Source organism: Austrofundulus limnaeus, unplaced genomic scaffold (genome assembly GCF_001266775.1).
Source record: "Austrofundulus limnaeus strain Quisiro unplaced genomic scaffold, Austrofundulus_limnaeus-1.0 Scaffold100, whole genome shotgun sequence".
Classification (NCBI taxonomy): Eukaryota; Metazoa; Chordata; class Actinopteri; order Cyprinodontiformes; family Rivulidae; genus Austrofundulus; species Austrofundulus limnaeus.
The window spans coordinates 511983-516731 of record NW_013952502.1 but is presented as its reverse complement, the minus strand read 5'-3'; the positions used below and the strand labels follow the sequence as shown (position 1 = coordinate 516731).

The window sequence follows — 4749 nt, the reverse complement described above, 5'->3', positions numbered from 1 at the left end:
GGGGGGGGGGTCGCTTGCACTAAGTGTATTTAATATTTTTTCCAAAAGCCACACACAAATATCTACCTTTTAGTCCAATATTATGTGCAGTTTTTTTTAACCTTTATTTCTTTTGTATATTTCTGATTAAACCTGTTTTCCACATCTTTGAGAATAACACTCAGGTGGGGAGGAGGACAGCTGTAATCTCTGTCTCCTCAGTTCATCTCAGACCCCTAGKGGCAACTCTTAACCACTTAAGAGTYCTCTGGAGCAGTCTTAACTTTTCTTGAGAGTAAGAGTGATTCTTAGACTTAAGAATATTGATAACTGGCATTTACACTTAAGTCTGAGAGTAGGAGCAAATCTAAGAAATTTTCAGCACTTAAGTCAAAAAATCCACTCTTAAGAAGTTTGATAAATACAGGCCCTGATCTTTGTGCAACAAATGAACACAAACTAAAGAATTATTTATCAAATATATAATTTAATGTTATTGCAACCAAAATTTCTGACACAAATATTTAAATACTTTTGGCGCACATTTGAATTCCAATCAAACATTCTGAGCCACTGGTTTACTTTAATCAAGCTGTCTGTAGCTGTTTTGTGTTTCTGAGCTTCAGCGTCTGGTTTCTCGCAGCTCCAGAACTTCAGTGTGACTTTGAAGACGGGCTGTGCAACTGGAAACAAGAAACCAAAGGAGGAGATAATTTTGACTGGACTCTCATTAATGGCCCAACTCCAACCTTTGACACAGGCCCCTTTAAGGACCACACATTGGGCTCTTGGTACGGCCACTACCTTTACATCGAGTCCTCTTCCCCGCAGGAGTTTAAAGACACAGCTGTGCTGCTGAGTCCAGTCTTCAAACCCACCTACAAGCCTGGAAAAGACCACTGTGTTTTCCGCTTCCACTACTGCATGTTTGGGCGTCATGTGTTCAGCCTGGCAGTGTACCTGAGGACCACAGCTACAGGCAAAGGCCCTTTGCTCTGGGCAAAATATGGAAACCAGGGAAACCTGTGGCACAGGAAGACTCTGTACCTCCACAGCGCTCAGCCTTTCCAGGTAACTGGTCAAACAGAAGAATTTGTATGTTTTAGGTTTTATTCAAAAAGATTCAAGAATTGACATAATTTAGCTGAAAAAAATTAAGCGTATTTTATAAAATGGTAACTTTGCTTTTATGTTATTTCTTTGCCAACAGAGAAATGCCATTTCACCTTAAAATAAAAGTAGCATTTGTTTTCTTTAATACTTAAATGCTGGAGGAAATGCTCAAAATGTTAATCTAAAACTAGCCAGAGCTGTCAAAACAGAACATTTTTAGAATCTAATTGGCATGACAAAAAGATAAAAGACAAGAAGATCCAGTTTGTTGGTTTTTCACAATTCATAATAAAAGATATGTTAAGCAGAAACATCCAGGGATGAGAAGGTCTCAAGCAACAGAAATTTATCTACCCTTAGATTGTGAGACGTTTTTTTTTAATAAGGTCATCAGCAAAAAATGTGCAAAGCCACCAGTTTTATCACAAGCAAATAAATGATATCTCTTTAAAATCACTCTGACCTACATTAAATCTAACTGTGACCAGATATTCACTTTACGTCACAAACCTAATGAGGACATCTCAGGGGGCCTATCAGAATCTTATCAGCGAATCATATTTTTTCAAAGGAATCAACACTTTTAAATCAGTCAAACTAATCTTTTGTTTTAGTTTAGTATCTTTTATTTCTTTTCATGGGCAAACAAAACACTCTCAAGATACAATGTGRAGATTTAGGTTGCAATAACTGTAGCATTATTGCACACAACATTAAATTAACCTAATGGATGACGAGAGGATTCTTCACAACCACTAATATCTGTCATGGATAAATTAGGATGATGAACACCAACTACCAAATATTGTACATGGCCTCAAAATTCTACTGTAGAAATGTTATTTTATGCACTGGTTTGGATGTAAATCCCAGTTTATGCCTTATAGCAGGGGTGTCAAACTCATTTTCACCAAGGGCCACAAGAGCGTTATGGTGGCCTTCAAAGGGCCAGTTTTAACTTCCACATTTCTTGTTTAAATTTGACTAAACACAAAACTTAGCATTGTTTGTCTCATTGCAACAACAGAGCACCATTAACAAAAAATAACTGAGCTCTTCCTGGTATTTTGTGCATAACATGTTCTCTCATAAGCACTGAAAATACTAGGTGTACGACTGACTAAATGTGAAATAAATCATACAGAAATACTATTTAAAGTAAAAGTACAAGAGTTTAACTCACTGTTCCGTTGAGGTGAGGAGCTGCCCTCTTGAATTCTCCCACTTTCTGACAGGGAATTCCTACTGGAGGAGCGTTCCAGTTGAAATTTGTGACTTGTGAGTGGGAAATTCCCACTTCATAGTACAACTGGGCAAAAGTAGCCAGTGTAAATGCAGTGAAATGGAGATTTTACTTGGCAAATTTCATCGGCTACTTTTTGAACCCTGTGCACCTTCACCAAGTGGTGAGATGCTGTCTTTGTGTATGTAAAATAATCAACATGCATTATGGGGGATGTAGTTTATTATCAATGTTGGCTTGAAAGCAGCATTCACTTATTTTATTTTCTGTGTGCCACATAAAATGCTGTGGTGGGCCATAGCTTGACACATGCCTTAAAGCATCATCTAAAGTCATCCCATATTCCTCCATGATCATTTTGCATTCAGTCACCTTGTCTAATCCAAGGTAAACACAACTGTCAGGCAGCTAACAACAAGGCTCATTGAACTCCATATTTAAGAAAGCACTCCAGCGTTGGATAATGAAGATTTGTTTTAATTGCTTCACTGCTCACCGTCGATCACTGAGCAAGATGGTTGTCCCGTTGTCATCATTAATACGTGAGTTAAACCTGACAGGCAGTTAAAGACTTTTTCTCTCCTCTGTCACGGAAACAGCAGCTCCATTTGTCAGCTGAACTACGTGCAGACAAGGAAATGGTAAAAAGAAACTGACACTGAATAACTTCATTCAAATAAACACTCATTCACTTGTAAACAGGGTGAGGCAAAAAAAAAAAAAACGGCTACAATTCAAGGAATAAAAGAAAAAACAGAGAACATTTGAATTTGAACTGTGGAATAATGTAACAACAGTTATTGCTTTCATCACAGCTAAACTGATGAAAACAACATCAAATAAACTGGTTAAGTTTAGTTTAATTAACAAAATATATATAAATTGACGAAATAGTGACTCATTCCATTATATATTCTCGCTCATTAATCCTCTAATTAGATTAATTTGTTTTAGGATAAATTTAAATAGTTTATTGCTGTTGTAGTGCAATGGAAACACGTTGGTGTTTGTAACATTTAACCTGAGGGATATGTTCAGCTATCAGACCCCTTCTACCAAGTAAAGACTTATGTTTTAATATATTTTTTATTTATTAAATGTGTAAAATAAATGCAGCATTTGTAACGTTTGTGATAAAAGCATTTTCTCGCTGATTTATTAGTTACAGTAGCTGATTTGTAATTGCTTGATTACTGATTTGCAAATTATGGATCTCTTTCAGCTTTAAAGTGATTGCCTAATCATTTCAATAATTATTTGTTTGTATTCTTGTCACTTTCTTTGCTGCCAGATTTTAATTGAAGGCACAGTTGGAGATGATTTTAAAGGAGACATTGCCGTCGACGACCTTTCCTTTCTGAACTGTGAGACAATAGATGGTAAATGATTACACATAAAGCACATTGAAACATACACACAAGGATTTATTTTAAGGCATTACTTTTTTCTCTGTTGTTCTCTTGTTATTTCCAGGTGAACTCCCCCCACCGATCACCCCAGCGACGACCCCCCCAGCCACCACCGTTCTGCCCCACAGCTGCCCAGAAGGGCAGTTTGTGTGTGGAGCGTACGGCGAATGTGTTAAACTCAGTCAAGTGTGCGACTTCAAAAACGACTGTTCTGATGGGTCAGATGAAACAAACTGCGGTAAAAGATTTTTTTAAAGACCTATACATTTATTACGTTCACCATTATTGTTGCATTTATTCATTGTTCTGTTCTCCTCCTCTTTTATCCTTCAGTAAAGGAAAGATGTGATTTTGAAGGAGGTGATACGTGTGGTTGGACAATCTTCCAACCTTCTTTAGTCCTGAACAATGCCTTTATCTGGGCGACGAACCAAGGAGAAACAATTCATGATGGAGAGCAGGACCACCGTCCTGCAAACGATCACACCTTGTATGTGTTGAACCTCAGATTATGATTAATTTTTTTGTAGATTTGAGTTGAATATTATAATCAATAACTAACTGAAAAAGAATCGTCAAGCAATTTTAATCTCAACAATGCAAATATGCATGTGGCCCTAAAATTTAAATTATTTTATTGTCATGATTATGCTTAAAATTTTATTTTTTTAAATTATAAGAGCTTATGATAAACTCAATATACAGCGGGTAAAATAAGTATTGAACACGTCACCATTTTTCTCAGTAAATATATTACTAGAGGGTATTGAACACACTTACTGAAATTTATCTAATACTTTGTACAAAAGCCTTTGTTGTCAATGACAGCTTCAAGACGCCTCCTATATGGAGAAACCAGTCGCATGCATTGCTCAGGTGTGATTTTGGCCCATTCTTCCACACAAACASTCTTCAAATCTTGAAGGTTTCGTGGACCTCTTCTATAAACTCTGATCTTTAGTTCTTTCCATAGATTTTCTGTTGGATTCAGGTCAGGTGATTGGC

At 36.8% G+C, this 4749-nt stretch overlaps 1 protein-coding gene across 1 annotated transcript in view; it reads left to right on the top strand.

The window, feature by feature from the left end:
* Positions 1-4749, top strand: part of malrd1 (MAM and LDL receptor class A domain containing 1) — a gene marked incomplete in the record, with an annotated part of 51176 nt that overhangs the window by 8484 nt on the left and 37943 nt on the right. The window contains 4 exon segments of the mRNA XM_014013325.1: positions 623-1050; positions 3627-3714; positions 3809-3982; positions 4078-4234. Coding sequence (XP_013868779.1) covers positions 623-1050; positions 3627-3714; positions 3809-3982; positions 4078-4234 — 847 coding nt within the window.